Source organism: Fusarium flagelliforme (genome assembly GCF_020744385.1).
Source record: "Fusarium flagelliforme strain FIESC 12 MPI-CAGE-AA-0113 chromosome Unknown B0J16scaffold_2, whole genome shotgun sequence".
Classification (NCBI taxonomy): domain Eukaryota; kingdom Fungi; phylum Ascomycota; class Sordariomycetes; order Hypocreales; family Nectriaceae; genus Fusarium; species Fusarium flagelliforme.
The window spans coordinates 5,939,590-5,958,364 of NW_025763504.1; the positions used below are offsets into that span (position 1 = coordinate 5,939,590).

General features: G+C 48.0%; 9 protein-coding genes across 9 annotated transcripts; 4 read left to right on the top strand and 5 right to left on the bottom strand.

Annotated features, from left to right (window-relative positions):
* The first annotated feature begins 1,224 nt into the window (after positions 1–1,224).
* On the top strand, positions 1,225–2,669 carry B0J16DRAFT_412249 (uncharacterized protein). The gene is made up of 2 exons (XM_046133283.1): positions 1,225–1,675; positions 1,729–2,669. Exons 1-2 carry the CDS (start codon positions 1,546–1,548, stop codon positions 2,343–2,345), a joined length of 747 nt encoding a protein of 248 aa, XP_045987585.1. The 5' UTR covers positions 1,225–1,545; the 3' UTR covers positions 2,346–2,669.
* A 21-nt stretch (positions 2,670–2,690) lies between these two features.
* Positions 2,691–4,621, bottom strand: B0J16DRAFT_412250 (major facilitator superfamily domain-containing protein). Its single transcript, XM_046133285.1, has 5 exons — positions 4,607–4,621; positions 4,267–4,553; positions 4,113–4,216; positions 3,017–4,064; positions 2,691–2,965 (listed from the first exon to the last, which is right to left on the bottom strand). The coding sequence occupies exons 2-5, from the start codon at positions 4,384–4,386 to the stop codon at positions 2,807–2,809; spliced, it is 1,431 nt and encodes a 476-aa protein (XP_045987586.1). The 5' UTR covers positions 4,387–4,553; positions 4,607–4,621; the 3' UTR covers positions 2,691–2,806.
* A 354-nt stretch (positions 4,622–4,975) lies between these two features.
* Positions 4,976–7,505, top strand: B0J16DRAFT_283633 (amidase signature domain-containing protein). Its single transcript, XM_046123996.1, has 5 exons — positions 4,976–5,787; positions 5,835–6,246; positions 6,299–6,955; positions 7,001–7,141; positions 7,190–7,505. The coding sequence occupies exons 1-5, from the start codon at positions 5,467–5,469 to the stop codon at positions 7,300–7,302; spliced, it is 1,644 nt and encodes a 547-aa protein (XP_045987587.1). The 5' UTR covers positions 4,976–5,466; the 3' UTR covers positions 7,303–7,505.
* Positions 7,506–8,182: 677 nt separating this feature from the next.
* On the bottom strand, positions 8,183–9,538 carry B0J16DRAFT_335783 (PRELI-like family-domain-containing protein). Its single transcript, XM_046127118.1, has one exon. It carries the CDS (start codon positions 9,191–9,193, stop codon positions 8,639–8,641), a length of 555 nt encoding a protein of 184 aa, XP_045987588.1. The 5' UTR covers positions 9,194–9,538; the 3' UTR covers positions 8,183–8,638.
* An 832-nt stretch (positions 9,539–10,370) lies between these two features.
* B0J16DRAFT_335784 (peptidase M24, structural domain-containing protein) lies at positions 10,371–12,140 on the bottom strand. The gene is made up of 4 exons (XM_046127119.1): positions 11,988–12,140; positions 10,784–11,922; positions 10,650–10,736; positions 10,371–10,596 (listed from the first exon to the last, which is right to left on the bottom strand). The coding sequence occupies exons 1-4, from the start codon at positions 12,028–12,030 to the stop codon at positions 10,540–10,542; spliced, it is 1,326 nt and encodes a 441-aa protein (XP_045987589.1). The 5' UTR covers positions 12,031–12,140; the 3' UTR covers positions 10,371–10,539.
* Positions 12,141–13,231: 1,091 nt separating this feature from the next.
* Positions 13,232–14,680, top strand: B0J16DRAFT_83860 (AhpC/TSA antioxidant enzyme-domain-containing protein). The gene is made up of 2 exons (XM_046134550.1): positions 13,232–13,819; positions 13,873–14,680. Exons 1-2 carry the CDS (start codon positions 13,376–13,378, stop codon positions 14,563–14,565), a joined length of 1,137 nt encoding a protein of 378 aa, XP_045987590.1. The 5' UTR covers positions 13,232–13,375; the 3' UTR covers positions 14,566–14,680.
* Positions 14,681–14,763: 83 nt separating this feature from the next.
* On the bottom strand, positions 14,764–16,025 carry B0J16DRAFT_335791 (P-loop containing nucleoside triphosphate hydrolase protein). The gene is made up of 3 exons (XM_046127120.1): positions 15,628–16,025; positions 15,456–15,485; positions 14,764–15,399 (listed from the first exon to the last, which is right to left on the bottom strand). Exons 1-3 carry the CDS (start codon positions 15,851–15,853, stop codon positions 14,795–14,797), a joined length of 861 nt encoding a protein of 286 aa, XP_045987591.1. The 5' UTR covers positions 15,854–16,025; the 3' UTR covers positions 14,764–14,794.
* A 23-nt stretch (positions 16,026–16,048) lies between these two features.
* On the top strand, positions 16,049–16,815 carry B0J16DRAFT_83863 (uncharacterized protein). The gene is made up of 2 exons (XM_046134551.1): positions 16,049–16,419; positions 16,471–16,815. The coding sequence occupies exons 1-2, from the start codon at positions 16,261–16,263 to the stop codon at positions 16,690–16,692; spliced, it is 381 nt and encodes a 126-aa protein (XP_045987592.1). The 5' UTR covers positions 16,049–16,260; the 3' UTR covers positions 16,693–16,815.
* Positions 16,816–16,820: 5 nt separating this feature from the next.
* On the bottom strand, positions 16,821–18,535 carry B0J16DRAFT_395594 (uncharacterized protein; the record flags this gene model as incomplete). Its single annotated transcript, XM_046132204.1, has 3 exons — positions 16,821–18,101; positions 18,154–18,407; positions 18,491–18,535. 3 exons carry the CDS (start codon positions 18,533–18,535, stop codon positions 16,922–16,924), a joined length of 1,479 nt encoding a protein of 492 aa, XP_045987593.1. The 3' UTR covers positions 16,821–16,921.
* Positions 18,536–18,775: the final 240 nt, after the last annotated feature.

Genomic DNA, 18,775 nt, shown 5'->3' on the forward strand with positions numbered 1-18,775 from the left:
CAAGAGAGAACCAACCAGAGATACAGAAGCGTTAAAGAGCGGGTAATTTTCTCTCTTTTTTCTCTTTGTCTCTCTCATTTCCACATGTCAGTATTTGACATCGTCAAACCTCGTGTTACAATATTAAATAAAATGCAATGAACAGGGAGAAATGTAGTGGAAATGAAAAACAAGTGATTCGGTTGTTTCATTGCAGTAGCGTAGGTTAGAGGGTAGCTGAAACTGGAAACCTGACCTGATTTTACAGTACCGTAGCTAAAGTACCTGACTAGGATAGTCTCCAATGTTTTAGATAAATTGAATTTTCAGATTTTTGTCTCTTATTGCTTTTGCGTCAAATCCCTTATGCACCTCTTCTTCAGGTGAACACAGTATATGTAAGAGATTATTCATCTAATTTGTTTTGGAGCATTGCATCGGATATGTTTGTTTCCATGCTTGGCTCTCAAGTAAGCAAATCAAATCTCCATTTTACTATTATTAATATCCAAAAAGTGAGAAAAATAATCGTGGCCGTGTTTTGTTGGATCTATTAATATGGGCGGCTTAATATCTGGGATCTGGGTCTTGGTATTGAGGGGCGCAGATGCGGGAGTTGCTGGGGCCGATTATGCCAAGGATTGAGACTTAATACAGTGAGATATCAATTAATTACTGTACTGTCATAAGATAGTCAAAGTTCAGATGAGAACAGATGGTGTTTCATTACATGATCCTCTTAAGAACATGGGACTCTGATAAAACAAAACGGTGAGACTAAACAATTAACCATTTAGCCTTAAACTCAACACCATCTCTACAGATACAGAGAGTTTCAATCACTGAAAGTACGGCAATGTCAAGCCGAATACTCAACTTGGCCAAGTCTACCTAGTCTTATCCCTGCAACTTCCCTCGCGCTAGGGTCGCCTCTCAACGCGGCCGCCCGTCCACCGCACGAGGCGTCCTTGTCTCTTCCAAGCGATAAAGGTTGCATTCTGCTTGTTGATGATGGAGGTCCCGCCGCTTACAAGGATGATGGTCCCCATCCACGTTTCGAGGCCTAGTCCTTGCCTGCACATCGAGCAACTGACAAGGAGAGGGAAGAAACAGAAACAGACGGGAGAGTGTTTGTTAGATGTTGATTACTAGCGACAAGGCGCAGTTGAGTTTGATGTTTTATATAAACCTACTCTCTATCCTCCCTCTAGAAAAGCAACAAGACATTCAACTTTCTTTTCTATTCATAGTCCTCATCTTAAATCCCCGCTTCTATTCTGCACAACACCATCACACCCACACCCACCACAAAAAATAAGCGCCCAGGTGGAAACCATCGTCCACTTACAACAAAAGGCCCCCCCTTGCTCCTTGCGTTTATTATTAGCATTGCCGCCCTTGTGCCGCGACCTGTATAACAAGAGCGCGCTCTTCCGCCCATTTTCACTTATTCCATCACAACTCTCTCTGTTCTTATTAGTTGCTTCGAGTTTCAAGATCGACACCATCTTCTTTGAACAGAATTCAGTCCGGCGTCTCAGATATCATCCACTAAGCAAAATCAAGATGCTCGTCAACTCCCTTTTCGTCCTTGCCTCTGCTGCTTTGGCTTTGGCTTCGCCTGTCAAGAACTATGGTCCTGGTTCTAGCTGCAAACCTGGAAAGCCCATGCCCACTCTTCCTCTTAACGGTGGTGGTAAGTCTATAGTCTCTTCACTTATACATAAACTAGTTACTAACATGATACAGCCACTGAACTTCCATCTCCTCCTCAAGGCGTCACTCTCAAGCACATTGCCCTTGGCTTCGGTATTCAGAACTACACCTGCGCTGACGCCGCTGCCACACCCGCAGCCCAAGGCGCTCTGGCTGTCCTCTACGATGTCACTTCCTTCTACCCCGGCCAAGGCATTGGATCTCTCCCTAAGGACAAGTGGGAGTCTTTTACATCCAATGTCCTCAACACTGGCGAGATCCCTCTGAACCTTAATGAGAACGGTGTCGGAGCTTCCCTCACCGAGCCCTTCCCCGAGAAGTCCTCCATCAAGGTTGACGGTATGCGCAAGCCGCTTCCTTACCTCGGCCACCACTACTTCAACGCTGCTGGAGTTCCCACCTTTGATCTCGACACTGTCAACCAGCTCCTCCTCTGCAAGAAGCTCGACGGTATCAAGGCCCCTGCTTCTGCCTCTGCTGGCCCTGAAGGAACTGGTGCCGTTGACTGGCTCTACCTCGGTGATGCCGGTGGTAGCATCGGAGTCTCCTACGTCTACCGTGTTCAGACTTCTGGTGGTGCTTCCCACGGCTGCAAGGCCAAGGGCGTTGACAGCACCTCCTACACAACTCTCTACTGGTTCTATGGTTAAGCCCCAGAACCTAGTATTTTCACGATTTCTTTCTATTCTTAATTACATATTTTTCATTTCTTCTCGATAGAACGGTGGTTTATATCGGAGTTTATACAAAAGGTCACAATCATTACAAGGGACACATACGTTTCACGACGATCGTTATTGGTACAATCTGGGTCTTTGGAAGAGATACCACAGTTTTTATGGGTGTGAATAGGATCCGCCCTTTGGGAATTATTTTTGGCGTTTACTTTTGGTTGAGTGATTGATTTGGATTACACATAGTGGTGGTCGATAGGAGGATGTAGATAGCTACGATGAATTGAAATGAATTCAGACATTCAATCCTAAGTATAGTGACCTTGTTGATATTATGGTATAGTGACTCCCAAATACTAAGTTTTCTCCAAAATACTCTTCACACATAGTTCCTATGATCCATCTCTACCGACTGAACGATACGGTAGACATGGAACTCATGCCTCTTCCTTCCCCATCTCATGCTTCTCATGTTCTACGCTATGCCTTTCAGAATTAACAGTCGCAGTCTGCATATACTTCTGAGTTCTCCAAGTCAAAGCAGCGCACCAGATAATCATGGCAATACTACAAGCAATCATTGCCCACATTCCTCGCTAATCACAGGTTAGTATCCTTTCATTACGACACGATGGTAAGAAACTTACAATAAACCAGGGCGCCATAGAAGCACCATAAAAGACAATACTCCACCAGGCATTGATAACATTACTGCCTGTGTTCATTCCAGCAAGGACGATACCGCGGAACATGGCTGATTCATATCGCATAACGTCGTTGCACCAGGCAAAGAAGGTGGCCTGGCACGCATACACAGATCCAGCCCAGTAGTACGATGCGAAAACAACAGTCGTCGAATGAGGGTTCGTTGGATCTCTAGAAGCGACGAGGACCATGATAGATGTCGCGATACCAGTGATACCGATGAAATAACCGACGAGATATCGCTTGCCAGACAGGAAATCCGTCAAAGTTGCCCAGAACAAAGTAGACACAATGCCTACTGCTGGAACACCACTAGGATAGTTGTTCTTCTGGGCGACAGTGTATGTGTTGGTAGGATGATTCTGGAGGAACAGAGCGAAGAGCGCGTTTGTGCTGAAGGACTCTGTCTCGCCAGCGATGATCCAGAGGATAACAAATCCCCACCAGAACCAAGACGTAAGAACCATCTTTCCATAGCCAAACGTGAGTTTAGGGCGTTCTTCAGCCGGAGGAACACGGGAGATAGCCAGAGCTCGCTCATCTTCCGAGAGGTAGAAAGCGGTAGTCGTCTGCGGCGTGTCAGGAAACAAAAAGAACCCATAAATAGCGATGGGGATAGTAATAAGGCCATCAATAATGAACAGCCATCGCCAACCGCTCAATCCACTCTTGCCATCCATACTCGAGTGAATACCAGTCTGGATGAAGCCTCCAATCATAGTTCCAGCTAGACCAGAGGCTGTAAAGATACCGCTTCTCTTGCCCAGTTCACGCTCAGTGTACCACGATCCAAGAATGTAGTGGGTGCCGACAAAGGTTGATGCTTCGCAGATACCCTGGAAGAAACGGATTGCCATGATGGACTGCGGGCTTTGGACTGAGGCGGTGACCATTGTGAGGCCGCCCCAGAGAACCATCATGAGAGGGAACCAGATGCGAGGTTTGATGTATTGTAGAGAGAGGTTTGAGGGGACCTGTCCAATGACATAACTATGTCTGTTAATTGATAGCGTTCATTAAGGATGAATGGTAACGTACCCAACAGTAAAGCAGGTAAAGATCTGGTTCAATTGATCACCCTCAAACCCAAGATCCTCCTTCATACCAGAAACATAGGCATTATTAATGTTATTCCGATCCAACTATAACGATTAACACCCGTCCTCAATCTTGAATTTCCAGGGAAACATACATAGTTGACAAGATAACTCAAACAACAAAAGGTCAAGATAAAAAAGTCGATCTTCTGGACCAGACGTCTCTCGCCTGGCTTGTAGTCCACATGAAGATACTCCTTCAGTTTCGACACCATATTGACGACCTGAGATTTGGTGGCGAGATGGATGATGAGTGAAACAGAGTGAGAGGCGCTACGCTGGGCTACTTATACATGTCCTGCATGAGCGCTGAAGATCTTTGCAGTCCAGGTTTATCTCAGTTTGGTTGAGCTAGATAGCCACCATATTCTACTATACCAGTCTAGTCAATCAGCCAAACAGCCTCTATGTCAAGTTTCAGCTGGCACAACTCACCTTACGGAAATAGTTATTTACTGTATAGTTTATCGTCTGATACTGTAACTGCAGCGGTAGAAGTTTTTGGTTATCTGCCGATAAGCCAGGGTTTTGCGGGGAAGCGATAGGCTAAAACCCACCATGCGATATTATGGAGATCACTAACAGAGTCACAGGAACGATTTCTCTAGGGCGCAATTGATTCATTACTCCATTAGGAAATGAACTTCAAGACATGCAGATAAGGATCTTGGTAAGTTATCCTTGTCATTACCCTGGTAAAGATGGGAAATAGCTGATAGGTAAACCTGACCCTGTCAACAATGTCTCGGTTCTTTGTGTTCAAGGCGACTCTACTGTATAGTGAGAGTTAATGGGTGATATTCGGTCTGAGTTTTTAATTGTGTCATAGTTGCTGTGAATCTGCTCCAGCCTCCGGCGTCATTGACCGAGGCCTAAGCACAACCACACTAAGATGAGGGGTGGATGATACCTGATATTGTACCTCCGATATCGAAGCATCTTCGGAGACAAAAGTATTGAGCGAGAACCATGAATCCTTGTTCCGTATCTCAAGAGCTGTTTAATATTGCCAAAACAAGGTATTCGATACGAGCTATTACTGTTCATCAGTCCATAATGCATTGATAACAGCGTAGACCTCATTCCGCTCCTCGGAACAACATCAACATCTCCAAGTTATCAACCACTAGTCTCCAGTCCGTTATATCCGTGTCGATAGTAGCCCAAATAGGAAAGACATCTATTACATTACAAAGTTGCAGTACGACATTAGTTTATCACCCAGTCTTGATTTAAGCCGCTGTTGATTCCGCTTGGCTTTCTACCCAAGACATTCCTGACAAGATACTGCAGCCATGACTCTCACAACTACCATCACTACAGAGGCAACTAAGCTTGACACCACTCCAGCGTGGAAGGACATCAGCGCCAAAAAGATCGAGGCTCTCAACTCGTCTATCCCACAAGAATGGCGCATTCCGCAAGATCTTCTTCCTCCTGCAGATCAAGCAGATGTTACAACATGGCCAGAGGCGTCAGGATGGTTTACAAATGATGAACTGGCTATTACTTCTCTGACAGCTGCTGAACTCCTCAACAAACTCGTTTCTGGGGCACTCAAGTCCGAAGACGTCACCAGGGCATTCTGCAAGAGAGCTGCTGCTGCTCACCAACTTGTAAGCACCCAACTACTCGAAATTATTCCTTTTACTAATCTTTGTAGACGAACTGTCTAGCAGAGACATGCTTTGATCGCGCAATCCAAACAGCACGTCATTGCGACGAGCACCTCTCCAAAACAGGAACACCCATCGGTCCTCTCCACGGTCTTCCAATTTCTCTCAAGGACAACTTCAACCTTGAAGGTCTAGATGCTACTGTCGGTTTCACATCCCATGTCGGAGACCCTGCTAGTGCCGACTCTGCGCTGGCAACACTGCTTCAAAATGCCGGTGCTGTCTTTTACGTCAAGACGAATGTTCCCACGGCTATGATGATCGCAGAGTCTGTCAACAACACTTTTGGAAGGACTGTGAATCCTAAGAATAGGAATACTACCAGTGGTGGAAGTTCTGGTGGAGAGTCGGCGCTCATTGCGTTTAAGGGAAGTCCTCTGGGTGTTGGAACAGATATCGGTACGTTTGAAGTTATCCTCTACGCTGGACTGTTCGCTTACATTGTTTATAGGAGGATCACTGCGTATTCCCGCTGCTTGCACCGGCCTCTTTACCCTCCGTCCCTCATCAGGCCGTTTCCCCGTCCGCAACTGCCGCTCAGGCATGCCCGGCCAAGAAGCAGTCCAATCCGTCAACGGTCCTCTCGGTCGAACCCTTCAAGACATCCAACTCTATAGCAAAGCCGTCATCGACTCCCAGCCTTGGCTCGCCGACCCTAAATGTCTCCCTATTCCCTGGCGACCAGCCCAGCTCCCCTCCAAGTTGAAAATCGCATTCATGTGGCACGACGGCATGGTCCTGCCCACGCCGCCCGTCATTCGAGCCCTGCGAATAGCAAAGGAGAGACTGGAAGCAGCTGGACATACGATTGTAGAATGGGATCCTGTTGATCAGAGGGAAGGTGGCGAGCTTCTTCAGCGTATGTTCTTGGCCGACGGAGGACAGACGATTCGCAAGGAACTTGAGCGTACGGATGAGCCGTGGAGGCCTGAGATGGCAGCTTACAGTACTGCGAGGGATCTCAGCACTTCTGAGATGTGGAGGCTTCATCTCGAGCGAACGGCTTTCCAGAACAAGTATTTGGATCGCTGGAACAAGGCGGGGATCGATGCTATTATATGCCCAACGACACCTTACAGCACCGGAAAGAACGGTAGTCTCAAACATGGTACGTCTATCACATTGTTAAGAAGCTTTATACTAACGAGTGCAGTCGCTTATACTGGCGTCTTCAATGTTGTTGACTACTCTGCTGTGTCATTCCCCACGGGAGTCACCGTTGACAAGGACGGTGACTTGCTCGACCCTTCATATTCACCTCTAAGTCCACTGTGCAAGACTGTCAGCGAGGATTGTAAGTACTTCGCCTTTAACTATTGATACAGCAGCTAACACTATGCAGATGATGCCGAGCTGGTGCATGGTCTACCAGTCAGTCTTCAAATCGTTGCACGCAGGCTAGAAGAGGAAAAGGTTCTGGCCATGGCCAACCTGGTGCACGAAACCATGAAATAAAGGAAGACTCAGGGAAACACAGGCATTTGATACGATATCAATGCGTTCATGTTGTTGCCACTGGCGAGAAATGTCCAGGCGCGTTTGCCAAATGCCAAAGGACTTAATAGTCTATGCTGGGTGCATGTAAGACGAGGGTTAGACTGTACGAAGTGTTATACAACAATCTTACACGATTAGAGTATTCAATGAAGGAATCTGACAAAGCGCCGCAATTTGTGAGTTGTCATGCTCTATATGAAAGGAGAATGCATGGTGTTTTCTATCAAAGAAGTGCATGTCGTAGTATCATGACCTCTACGCCCGCTATCTAAAGCAGGGATATGTGACCTCAGTTTAGAATACAAACAATCAATGCAAACAGCCAGCATCAACCTAGTTAATTAACCAATTATTTATTATCATCACTTCTAATCTCAGCAGCTCCCTTTTTACTGCATAATGAAAGGGCTAGCATACCCGTTCTCACCCGTCCTCAGCCACATTCCATCTCACCCAACCCATACAAATTAGCACCAAAGAGACTTTCACCCCTTCCCCAATCTAAACATAGACACAAAGATCGCATTCCCGAAATCCCATGCTCATCTCTTTTTTAAACTTTCCTAGTTACCCACCCTCTTCAATGCGGGGAAGGGGGAAAAGAAGAAAGGGGTGCAGCCGGATGGGAACGGGAGAAAGGGAACACGGCTTTGGAGATTGCGAATGCCGGGTCAAGGCCGCGGGTGAAGCAAGATGGTGGGTGAGATCGGTTCAGCCGGCGGCTATGCTTTGGAAGACTTGTGCATGTTTCTAGATCTCGTGGCTGAGACTTAGTGGTGGGAAAATATCAGCTGAATGATACATGTTTGATCACGATGATGGCATAATGAATAAATGACTGATTTAATAGGTTTCATGATTAATTATTCTAATCAGTGACTCTATCAAGAAGCCCGTTCTAGGCGATGAACCCAAGGCTTTTCCTCGTGGTCCAGTTGCTCTCGACTGTCTAATAGACCGGGGGTATAGTCCGAACCGAAAACTCCAAACAAAGTGACATGAATGATGTCCTGTATGAAAAACAAAAGACCCTGTTCTTTTTGTGTATAAAACTTTTGAGAAGCCAATATCCGTCTAAACGCCTTTTAAAATGCTGCAAGCTTTCTCCTCTTCTTTTTTAGTCGCGCGCCCGTTTATGCCGTTTCGTCGTTAGTGTGGTTTGAGGTGGTGTAGCGGTGAGTAGTGGAGATTTTTTGGTGTGGTCGTGTGTGAATCACCCATCCTTGGCAAGGCAAGATAAGGGGATTCGCATATCGGAGATAAGAAGTGCGGAGTCAAAAGTGAGTAAGAACGCTTATAGCACTTGGCGAGCCTTCTCCTCGGCGAATGCCTTTCGGCTCATCATCAAGACACGCTCAAAGCCCTCACGGCCCTTGACAGCGTTCTCGCGGAAGCGGGAAACCATTGTGTCCTCGATGCTGTTCTTGATTCGCTGCCAGCCACCGCAGAGAGCAGTGATGTTGGCGTTCTGGATGAACTGGGTCTGGTGGTCGCCGAGGGGCTTGTAGACAACCTCTTCTTGAACGTTGACGAGGTTGCTCCATGTCAAGTTCTGGCTAACCATGGTGACTGTCTTGTTGACGGGGTCGACGTAGCTGGCCTCGTACATGAAGCTCTCGTCTCCAGTGCCTCCGATAATGGTCTTGATCCAGTCGGGGACTGTTTGCTTGCATGTGATCAGACGCTCGGTGCGGAGAATGCCTGTTGAGGGGTCGACTTCGCGGGAGAGGGTATCGACGGCGATGACATGCTCAGACTTGTTGTTCCAGGGGCCGTACTTTGTCCAGTTGGCTGTGGACACCTCGTCCCAGGAGTAGTTGTAGGTGACAGAGTTGCTGAAGACCTTCATTTTGACGGTCTGGTCGGTGTCGTGTGTTGTAGGTAAAAGTGTTGTAGGATTGAAGTTGCTCGCGTGTGTGGAGTCAAAGACTTTTTTTTTCTCGCGTAGAAGCAGATATGCTTTTTATGGAAAAATGAGGGAGATGACTTATTTGGTTGATAAGTCAGAATTTGAAAGATGAAAGAGTGAGATGGTTCCTCCTTATTATATCACTCGCAAAAACGAAGATAAAGCAAGATCTCCAGTGGCGATGGAGCGTGACGGAAGTGAGGGTAAAGATGAGCAAGATGAGCGATGGCGATGAACGGAGATGGAGATGCGGCCTTTTTAATTGGGGACAGCCACTTGCAAAATTATTCCATGTGAAAAGGAAAAGGAAAAAAGCACTCTCACTCGCTATCGCCGGCCTTCGGCTCTGGGCCCGAGCACATCCGCAAACTGGTGCTAATCCCGATATGGTGCAGACCTAACTCTGTTTAGTAAAGCCCATCGATCGCGATAAAGCCTCGGGATATCAAGCGTCTCTCATTGGCCCGGTCTGCAGGAGGAGGTCGGACTGCTGGTTCTGGTCTCGTGCAGCGACTTCCCAGCGACTGTGCCACAGAGTGGCGAGTGCGTCAATGATGGGGAAAAAACCGGAGAACTATAGAACTATGAAGCTAAGCGTTGGTGATCAAGTGTCGAGCATTGGCCAATTGTCACTTGAACGTGCGAGATCGGGAAGGGATTAGCACGGGCTGAAATCATATCAATTTCAGGGTCCTTGTGCATCGATACTTGTGGAATGTACAAGATTCGATCCATTTCTAAACGAAAATAGTGACAGTCAATGATGTCTCTTATGTTTCATCATAATTAACCATCCATCGATCGGAAATCTTGCAGCCGTCCAAATCTCAGAATGGGATGTTGTTTGCATTGGGAGTCATACCTACGCAATCTATGTAACAACGCATAACTTGCAAGGTCTGGCACACACACAACGGTCATCTTGAACCTATCAAATGTCTTGATGCTTCATTTGCATAATTCTGGGCATGAACAACACAAGAAACAATTCAGTCGCTGTGTCTAAGTAGTAGACTAGTCCAGATATCAGAAGAGTCATCCTGATCATTGGACTGACGAAAATAAATCGCCCAAGAGCCGGTTTAATATCGCTTAAAACGACTGGGTTATTTTGTCTCTTGTACTGGCTTCACTGGCAGTCGAGTTTCCTGTAACCCCAAGATATGCTTAACGTAAATCATATTTTCAACTTATCATATAAATAGTCTGCATACAAAGAGGAGAGTCGTATTTCAGATTCCTTCTCACAGCCTACTATGTATTTCCATATCTTTCTTTTATATCGTTTAGTAGTCGTCTCCACGGCTGATGACCTCCTTCACGGTGGGTCGAATCAGGATGGTCTAAAATATGTTAGTCATTATTACACGCATATCGGTATCAAGGGTTCACTTACATGCTCGAACTGAGCAGTGTACGAGCCCTTCTTGTCACACAAGGGCGGGTACGCCTCGACGATACCAGCGTTGACCAAGTTGTTGAGCTGTAAAGCATTAGTTTGTTATCTCAAAATTCGAGTCGCATACATACTCCAAGCAGGTACTTGTCCTGGCCAATGCGGTCCAGGTAACGGCGGCAGAAAGGCAGGGTGCCGAAGTTCTTGTTAATAACGTTGAGGAGCGACTTGGCCGAGCTCAAGCGCAGGTCAACGTGCGAGGAGTCACCTCGCTTCGCGTAGTGGGACGTCTCCATATCATCCCGGACGTATCCGTTACCGGTACTGCCAAAGGTCTCAATGGCAAAGACGTCACCCTCCTCCATCTTAGTCTGGTCGTTGCTCTTGACGATAGGAACGGCCTTGGTACCGTGAATGCTGTAGGGCAGAATGTTGTGACCCGTGAGGTTGCGGATACTCTTGACGGGGTAAGTAGTTCCGTCGATCTCAACCTCGAAACTCTCCATGGTCTCCTGGATGACACCTCCAATCTCGCCAACGCGGGCATCAATACCAGCCTCGCGAATACCGGCGTTGGTGGCCTCCTTGACGGCCTGGAGAAGGTTGTCGTACTTGTTGTCGAATGACATGGTGAAGGCAGAGTCGACAATGCGGCCGTTGACGTGGACACCGAAATCGACCTTCATGACATCCTCCTTCTGCAGAACCATCTTGTTGCCGGCGTTGGGAGTGTAATGCGCGGCGCAGTGGTTGAGAGAAAGACCACAAGGGAAACCCATACCAGCCTTGATGCTGTCACCCTCCTCCAGTCCAGGGTGTCCGGTAAGAGCACGAACGCCATCCTCAATTCCCTCAGCGATCGAGGTCAAGGTCTGTCCGGGCTTGACGTTCTTCTGAGTCCACTGGCGCACCTGGCGATGAATCTCAGCAGCCTCGCGGTAATCGGCAAGGAAATCGGCGTTCAGGTTATCGAGGTGGCGCTTCTCCTCATCGGTAGTACGGTAGTTGTTCTCATCCTTGTACTCGACCTCCTCTCCGTGAGGGTAAGACTTGTTAGGGAACAACTGGCTCATCTGGACTCGGGGAGGGTCGCTCTGGCTGGTAGGGTTCTTCTTCTTCTTCTTGGGCTTTCTCTTCTTCTTTTTCTTGGCGCCTCCTTCGGCGGGAGCGGCACCATCGGCTTCGTCTTCGGAATCATCGCCGCCGTGGTCGTCGCCGGCAGCGTCGGCGTTGGATTGTGTGTTTGCGCCGGGCTTCTGAGAGCCATCGGCCACTGCGGGGCAATTAACATCAGTCCAGGACTCATACTGCGTGGCTAAGCCAAAGGTACGAACGTACCGTTGAGCTCCTTGAGAGCTTCGGTGGGGACTTGAGCTGCCATCTTGGCTAACTGCGCGAGAGACAAAACTGCACAGCAAAGCAAAAAGGAAGAAGAATTTGGTGGGAGGGTTGAATCAGTGGGAAGATGTCACACCCCACCAGGAATTAGGTCTGGGCAGACAGAAGTACTCAAACACTAATTGGGCTCATTTTGGTAGTCTGTATTCTGTCGTATGAGTGCCCCGCTGACAGATTTTGACATGACGAAAGTGGATTGGCCTTCATTCGCACTGGACTGATTGATTGATACGCGAGCGGTTAAAGTCCGTGGTCAGAACATGACGGCCATCGATAAAATGCATTGGCTGTCAGGAAGTAATATTCCAAGACCTAAAGATAGAAAATTGTCTGCATACTAATCAATTGAGCGAACTGCAACTTCTTTCCCATTTTGTCTTATTCTTTACGGTCATTGATTAGATTGATGTGATGTGCACAGCGCATGTCGTGGGTTTGGCTCGCATGCATGATGGCTTTATTGATGAACAAACTAGTACCGACCAGGCAAAAATATTCCGATCAATTCCTGATCATTTATAGTTAATTCTTCAAGAAATAACATGTACCATAATGAAGAGAAATATCTGAGGTATCTACTGCAGTTAACAAGACAGCTCTAGTGTCTTGGTAACGTTGACACTCCCGTCTGGGCAGTCAGATAGTGAACGCTGATCTTCTCCTCGCGCCACGACCCTGCAGTTAAATGTCGTACAAAAAAGTTTTGAGAGTTATTCTTTTTCTTGAAATTTGACAGACAAATAAACAGCATTCATTGTGGAATTATATAGAAAATGCGCCGACTGTTTCACGACTTCCTATAGGGTATCTCACAGCCCAAGACATCCCCTGTCAAACCAGGCTGGCGCTGTCCATGACCTCACAGCCAGCCAAAAACAAGCTAGTCCAAACTTCTGAAATTCAGGGCATCGTCAAGCCAAACAAGGGGTTCATCCTTAGCCACCAAGTCATACCTGGAGTCATTTTTGCCGCTCACTTTCTCGGGGACCTAAAACAAGCTGCCACGCCTTCCGCTTTTGCCTCCTTTTCTATCTGGTGATAACTTCAGACAGCAACCTCGTATAACAAACAAAGCCACTCTCATTCGTCCTCAAGCTTACGACGACGACAACAACGATTTTGTTCTCCACTACGGCCGGTGCCTTATAAGCTGGAGACGGTTCTCTTAGCGGCGCCACACTATCACGGCCCGCTGAGACGTTCGAGACCCCTCCAGACTCGAGTCAGCTCAACATCGATTAAACTTGAACCTACGACTATCTACTCGACTTAGCGCACACAACTTTGGAGACCCCTATTTTGTTCGAATACACCATCTCTACACCAAAATGACCGACAATCATACAGAGGCTTTGCCCTCTAAGCCTGTCAAATCTCCCATTGAGCGCAAGCCAGTGGGAGGAGGCATCCCACCTAAAGATCCCGCCGTCGAACGATCCTCAACTCTTCCCCAACGACCTGCTCAAGATATGAACGAAAAGGCGGTGGAGGCTCCTGCTTGTGATACCTGCTCAGTGCCTCAAAGGAAATCTACTTCTACGAGGAGCAAATCCCCTCCATCGCCCATCAAGATCGACAAGTCGAAGCCTGAGGATTTCGAGGGTGAGCTTGCGACGAACAACGAGATTCCCTCGCCGGAGACCCTCAGGAAGATCGAGAACTACCTTGTTCTTGACCGTCATGGAAAATCACATCCATTCAAGACTCTTTACACTGGTAGCAACGTCGCACGACGTGTGCTTGTCATCTTCGTCAGGCACTTCTTCTGCGGTGTATGTCATGACCCTTGTCGCATGGTAATCCAAGTTACTGACCTTGTTTCTAGAACTGCCAAGAATTCCTCCGATCCCTGTCCGAAGCCGTAACTCCCGAAGCTCTACTGCGATTGCCAGTCAGCACCTTCATCGTTGTCATTGGGTGTGGTGACCCCTCTCTCATCGATATGTACGTCAATGAGACAGGATGCCGCTTCCCAGTGTACACCGACCCGACAAGATCCATCTTCAATAAACTCGGCATGTCCAAGACGCTACAAATGGGTACCAAGCCTGCCTATATGCGCCGGAGCATGGCCCATAGTATCGTGGGCAGTATAGTCCAGGGCGTTAAGCAGATTCCCCAAGGAAACGCCCTCAAGATGGGCGACCAGCGTCAAGTGGGCGGTGAATTCCTTTTCGAGCCACAAGATATCCTCACACCTGTCACGACACCGCGAAACGAGAAGCCACAGCCCGTCGGCGCATTCGAAGAAGCAGAGGAACGAGGACCAGGCAATAACGGACATGGGCATGAAGAGAAGAGAGTAACGTGGTGTCATCGCATGAAGACAACACGCGATCATGCCGAGATTCCCGAGCTTATCGAAGTACTGGGACTTGATCAGACCGCAGCAGTACCCACTGGACGGGAGGCGAACCGTAATTCAGTTACATCGGCTCGCAAGGGCAAGGGACGTAGCATGGCACAGGAGATCAGGAAGCTGAGCGCCGAAAGATCTAGAACATCTGATGAGGCGTGATGCGACTAAGATTCTTCGAAGTGCGCTATTGGGTTTGGGAACGATTTTGAGCATTGCTGGTTTTGGCACAGCGCTGGAGTAGGGATTTGTTTGTTACATACATGGCATAGCTTGTGATTTTTGGATCAAGACGTTAAGAAGATGGGCTAGAGGCGCATCAGATGTGATATCCCATATATTGTTTGATAGAATGCATCAACGTTTATTAGCTTGAATATGTGCCTCCTCATTACTCGTGAACCCAGCTTCCATCTTCGCGACTGTTGATGACTTCGTCAACCTTCAGCCTGAAATCGATAATCTCTTTACCATTGACAAGATCATTCTCCATTGCTCTCCGATCACCCTCCTCCAGATCCTTGACAATACCCGCTCTAACATGCCTTTCCCTCAACCGCTTCCTCGCAACTTCAAAGTCCACCTCAACGAACCACACCTCATCCAGCAACTTAGCCGCATCGCGCCAAACGTCTTGATCCAGCGCAAGATAATTTCCTTCAAGCACAACGACACGATGCTCCGGCTTGACAACGATATCGTCGTCTCGGGGATCCTTCAGCGCGTGATCGAAAGAGGGTGCAAGAATAGGTTCTGATGGAATGGGTGACTTGGATAGGCCTTGGACTAGAGTGAGGAACTTGGCTGCGTCGAAGGTGAAGGCCGCGCCGCGGCGGAAGTGCGCGGTATCGGGGTCTGGCATGGCTGAGAGGGCAGCACGGGTGAGATGGAAGCCGTCCATTGGGACAAAGGTTGCTGGTGGAGGAGAGGAGGGATCGTTAGATTTTGCGCGGGCGTTGATGCGCTCGGTGACGATTTGTGAGAAGGTCGTTTTGCCTGTTGAGTGTCAGTCTCATGTTTATTGCTTGAGGCTATGAAAGTGGCCGACTTACCTGAACCTGGGATACCAGCAACGCCGATCACTAAAGATGTTAGCCATATGCTTTAAAAATTTCGGTAAGTATAGGTGCATATCTCAAGTACGATCCATAAGAATGTTCTCGCAGCCATCATGAGAGCTGCTATCTTATCCGAATGTCATGAGCATGCTGGGTCATTACTTACACAGGCGCTTATCCTTTGGTGTCTCCTCATACTTCTGCCACGCCTTTTCAACGAGTCGTTCGACTTGGTTTTCCATATTGATGAACAGAATTGTATCGTGAGGACGAAATGATATGTTGAAGAAATGAAAGCTGTGATTGTAAGCTCGAATGTCGTTCCTGGATATGCCCCGCGGCAAGTCATTGCCCCACGTTGTTACATCAGAGCTCCCCACCCAATCCAACATCACCAACACCCTTGGGGTTGACGCATTGAATACAATGTTTCCTATAAGCAGATATGTAGATTGAGGACTACAGTTGAGTCCCAAGGTAGTGGGCGTGAGTTAATATCATGAATTCCCAAGTGAATTAGAATATGCATCCGTGGCAATCTTCTCAGTACTACGAATATACTATGGCAACGTCTGTATTCTAGGATTCGGATAACTGGAAGATTCAACGGGCAGATCACTTCAAAATACTCTTCACTCTGATCTCAATCTAAGTACGAAAACATCAATTTACTACAGCATTTGCTGTGTGATAACTTGCCTTTGTCATCCAACTCCCACCAAAACCCAAGTGGGTCCTATCACCAACTCCCAAAAACTCAGTCTAACTCACCATCCATCTTCACTCCCAAGCACCAAAAATGGATGAAGAAGACCCCTTTGCCAGTTTCGCCGTCGCAGACGTCTCTTCTGACGAAGCAGACGAGGTTGAAACGAACAAGTCCCGCCGTACGGGTCAATCGGAGGAGGCATGGCGAGAAATCCAGAAGGACTACAAGGTAAAGGTCGAGAATGGCAATGTAAGACTTCCGTATATCCTGTCCAGGGGTAAAGACTGACGGAACTGATAGATCTATGAGAAAATCAAGTTGCCGCTTGACGCTGGATCTTCCAAGATGGATATCCAGGAGGTCATACATGCCGTTGAAGAGCATTACTTCTTCCGTCGTTACAAGGAGGCCGAACAATTGGCAAACGATGCTCTGAGTACCAGCACGGGGTTAGACAAGGACTCAATGCAAGTACTGAAAGTCTACCAGGACAAAAGTCATCAAAGGAATACATCTGCTTGAAATCACGTATGGAAAGGGTGTGTACAACTTGCTCAATCACGCTATTTAATTTAATTTTGTACATTTTCGCTCGAGCGCCTTCCTTTGCTGTTCGTCAAGACATCCTCCAATTTTCATCTCAATCTGATGTCGAAACCTTGTATGGCATCATATGCTAAAATCCTTCCAACAAACCTACCGCACGCCTGTATCGAAGTCACCATTATAGATCAGCGAAAGGTCCTGAGCCCTACTTGTAAGGAGGATGAGACCGAGGACCGGTAAAGGCATTTGCGCATGCGAAGGGCGCCTTGGCGAAGCACGAGGCACTCAGGCCTTTTGTGGCCTTGCGTTCAGACTGCTTAGCAGAGCCGTTCGCCTGCTCATGAGTTGTGCCCTTCTCTTCAGCACGATATCCTTCTTGGTTGAGGCTGGACTTGACAAGCTGGTCCCCTCTCTTCTCCCCACTAAAGATCAATCGCATGTCCACAAGGGCTCGAATGATAGCGAGGGAACCCTCCCTCTCCTTCTCATCACACTCTTTCAGAAATCCCTCGTCAATCCATTTTTCAAAGATTGCATCCTCGATCCCTGCAATCGTACCAGTGCGGATGGTGTCTTCCGCCATAAAACGCTCGAGGATGTCTCGCACGAGCGGGACCATCCGAGTGACAGCCGGTTCGAGCTGCGACACTCGTGTGTTGCGGGGAGTCTGCCATTTCCCGTCCATTGGTATGAGAACACTTGTATCTGCTGCAGTGTCGAGAGAGGCAGCGTCAAAGATGGTTTTAGAAACAACAGAGACATCTTCTTCAGCAGCAATAGGTGACTTGCTTGCTACTGGGTTAGCTGTCACTGGCTCTGCCTTGACTGGCTCCTGGTGGTAGAGCGCAGCCTTTTTCAGCTTAGACAAACAGCTTCTGAACGTCTTGCCGTGCTCGAGAGTGTCAAAACGAAGGTTGTAAGGCCATTCCTTAGACTTGGCCTTAAAGACACAGTACTTACCATCCATAGCAGGCTTGTCGATGTCGAGGACATTGTGTACTTGGGACCCCTTCTGCTGACTGTGAAGGGCCAGGATACCTCCCTTCTTGTCGTTGATCAGCAATTCAACCCGGCAAAGAAAGCTAAGTGCCTCGTGCTTAGAGGGCACAACCTGACAGTGTCCACTGCCAACGACGAGTTCCAACGCGTCAGAATAGAGTTCGTTTGCGTGAAGAGTGAAAATAAGAGGGATAGTCGGGGTGCAATTTGTTGCATCACCGCCGGAGCCTTCTGCTTTGATTCGTGCGATCACCGCGGGTGATTCTTCCCGACTGTTCTTGGGCAAACTGTCAACACAATCCTTCCATGCCTGTTGTGGTGGCCTAAACACAACTGAGTTTCCGCCTTTTTTGGGCTCGCGGGGGCCAACGCGAGGAGGCGGTCCACTATGAAAAGTGTTAGAGGGTTGGCATTTTATTTGAGCAGACGGTGACTTACCTGTTGATTGTCTTTTTCGACAGAGCCTCTGCTACACGGCCTCTGGCCCACGGCCGAGCATCCTGGATCTCGAGACCTTGCATCTGACGCGTTTCATCGTCCTCGATCTTAGAACCCCATTTGGTAGACAGTTGGTACTTCCGATGCCTGGTATACTGATCCGTGTCATTTCGGTTGTTAGGAGTGAACGAAGGGCCACGTTTGGCCTCGTCGCTTAGAGGGAGTTCTTCCTGTCGTAGACGACCGAGGTCCGCCTAGCAAGGGGGTCAGCAACTTGATCTCGCAGAAAAATGAGGACAAAGTAGAGTTGAGACAAGAAAATGAGAGGGCATCTTACCATCAGGGCCGCCCGAACCATATCTTCATCAACATGGTCACCCATTGCGGCAGTCGCCCTGGTACACCGCAGAGATTGAGTCGGTAATGTGACGAGATGGAATGGTGTTGTGCCTTCGGTAAAAACGAGGTCGGTGATGGTGAGGCAAGACGGTGAAGTGAAGACGAAAGAGCAACCACCAGTGTCTTAATGAACGTGACCCAATAGCGACAGTTCAGGACGGGAGGAAGATGTGAAAAGTGAGAGAATATAAAAGAAGAAGTGAGGAAGAAAGAAAGAAGGCTG

What these genes read in the sequence shown, in the direction of transcription:
- B0J16DRAFT_412250 (XM_046133285.1), bottom strand. Translation starts at nt 4,386, where the DNA reads ATGGTGTCGAAACTGAAGGAGTATCTTCATGTGGACTACAAGCCAGGC. An exon ending in TGAGTTATCTTGTCAACTAT is followed by an intron (nt 4,217 to 4,266) that starts GTATGTTTCCCT and finishes TAATCGTTATAG; the next exon opens with TTGGATCGGAATAACATTAA. An exon ending in CTATGGCGCCCTGGTTTATT is followed by an intron (nt 2,966 to 3,016) that starts GTAAGTTTCTTA and finishes ACCTGTGATTAG; the next exon opens with CGAGGAATGTGGGCAATGAT.
- B0J16DRAFT_335784 (XM_046127119.1), bottom strand. Translation starts at nt 12,030, where the DNA reads ATGGCAGCTCAAGTCCCCACCGAAGCTCTCAAGGAGCTCAACG. An exon ending in AGGACAAGTACCTGCTTGGA is followed by an intron (nt 10,737 to 10,783) that starts GTATGTATGCGA and finishes AATGCTTTACAG; the next exon opens with CTCAACAACTTGGTCAACGC. An exon ending in ACACTGCTCAGTTCGAGCAT is followed by an intron (nt 10,597 to 10,649) that starts GTAAGTGAACCC and finishes AACATATTTTAG; the next exon opens with ACCATCCTGATTCGACCCAC.
- B0J16DRAFT_283633 (XM_046123996.1), top strand. Translation starts at nt 5,467, where the DNA reads ATGACTCTCACAACTACCATCACTACAGAGGCAACTAAGCTTGACACC. An exon ending in CTGCTGCTGCTCACCAACTT is followed by an intron (nt 5,788 to 5,834) that starts GTAAGCACCCAA and finishes TAATCTTTGTAG; the next exon opens with ACGAACTGTCTAGCAGAGAC. An exon ending in GGGTGTTGGAACAGATATCG is followed by an intron (nt 6,247 to 6,298) that starts GTACGTTTGAAG and finishes CATTGTTTATAG; the next exon opens with GAGGATCACTGCGTATTCCC.
- B0J16DRAFT_83863 (XM_046134551.1), top strand. Translation starts at nt 16,261, where the DNA reads ATGGATGAAGAAGACCCCTTTGCCAGTTTCGCCGTCGCAGACGTCTCT. An exon ending in TAAAGGTCGAGAATGGCAAT is followed by an intron (nt 16,420 to 16,470) that starts GTAAGACTTCCG and finishes CGGAACTGATAG; the next exon opens with ATCTATGAGAAAATCAAGTT.
- B0J16DRAFT_335791 (XM_046127120.1), bottom strand. Translation starts at nt 15,853, where the DNA reads ATGTTGGATTGGGTGGGGAGCTCTGATGTAACAACGTGGGGCAATGAC. An exon ending in ACCAAAGGATAAGCGCCTGT is followed by an intron (nt 15,486 to 15,627) that starts GTAAGTAATGAC and finishes TAACATCTTTAG; the next exon opens with TGATCGGCGTTGCTGGTATC. An exon ending in TGCTGGTATCCCAGGTTCAG is followed by an intron (nt 15,400 to 15,455) that starts GTAAGTCGGCCA and finishes GACACTCAACAG; the next exon opens with GCAAAACGACCTTCTCACAA.
- B0J16DRAFT_412249 (XM_046133283.1), top strand. Translation starts at nt 1,546, where the DNA reads ATGCTCGTCAACTCCCTTTTCGTCCTTGCCTCTGCTGCTTTGGCTTTG. An exon ending in TCTTCCTCTTAACGGTGGTG is followed by an intron (nt 1,676 to 1,728) that starts GTAAGTCTATAG and finishes AACATGATACAG; the next exon opens with CCACTGAACTTCCATCTCCT.
- B0J16DRAFT_335783 (XM_046127118.1), bottom strand. Translation starts at nt 9,193, where the DNA reads ATGAAGGTCTTCAGCAACTCTGTCACCTACAACTACTCCTGGGACGAG.
- B0J16DRAFT_83860 (XM_046134550.1), top strand. Translation starts at nt 13,376, where the DNA reads ATGACCGACAATCATACAGAGGCTTTGCCCTCTAAGCCTGTCAAATCT. An exon ending in TCAGGCACTTCTTCTGCGGT is followed by an intron (nt 13,820 to 13,872) that starts GTATGTCATGAC and finishes CCTTGTTTCTAG; the next exon opens with AACTGCCAAGAATTCCTCCG.